Source organism: Halyomorpha halys, unplaced genomic scaffold, assembly GCF_000696795.3.
Source record: "Halyomorpha halys isolate HHAL.00 unplaced genomic scaffold, Hhal_1.1 Scaffold242.1, whole genome shotgun sequence".
Taxonomy (NCBI): domain Eukaryota; kingdom Metazoa; phylum Arthropoda; class Insecta; order Hemiptera; family Pentatomidae; genus Halyomorpha; species Halyomorpha halys.
In genome coordinates, this window is record NW_027106343.1 from 35,561 (window position 1) to 35,886 (window position 326).

Genomic DNA, 326 nt, shown 5'->3' on the forward strand with positions numbered 1-326 from the left:
TCATAGAAAAGAGGAGATGTGTTGTTGTTGATGAGGTTGATGATGATGAAGATGTTTGTGACAGCCCGTGGTAGCGGAGGCAGCAGCCCGACAACGAGGGCAAGGCGGAGGGGAAACAGGAGGCTGACCAGGAACGAGAGCAGGTATCACTCAGGTATGTATCATCTATCACAATACAACTATTTATTTATCTCAAAATTTATTCAGAAGGAGTAATTTATTTGTTTATTCCGCATTGTTTCAACATTCTCAATTTAAAAGAAAAAAAAAATCTTGCTTGGGTTAGATATTTTCTGTATATTTCAATGTCTTGTTTGAGACCGATT

At 38.7% G+C, this 326-nt stretch overlaps 1 protein-coding gene across 5 annotated transcripts in view; it reads left to right on the top strand.

Annotated features, from left to right (window-relative positions):
- DIP2 (disco-interacting protein 2) overlaps positions 1-326 on the top strand; it is a gene marked incomplete at its 5' end in the record, with an annotated part of 91,726 nt that overhangs the window by 32,889 nt on the left and 58,511 nt on the right. For 4 of the 5 annotated variants that reach the window (XM_067044687.1, XM_067044683.1, XM_067044684.1 and 1 more), the window contains 1 exon segment: positions 65-154. In XM_067044687.1, coding sequence (XP_066900788.1) covers positions 65-154 — 90 coding nt within the window. 5 annotated transcript variants of the gene reach the window in all.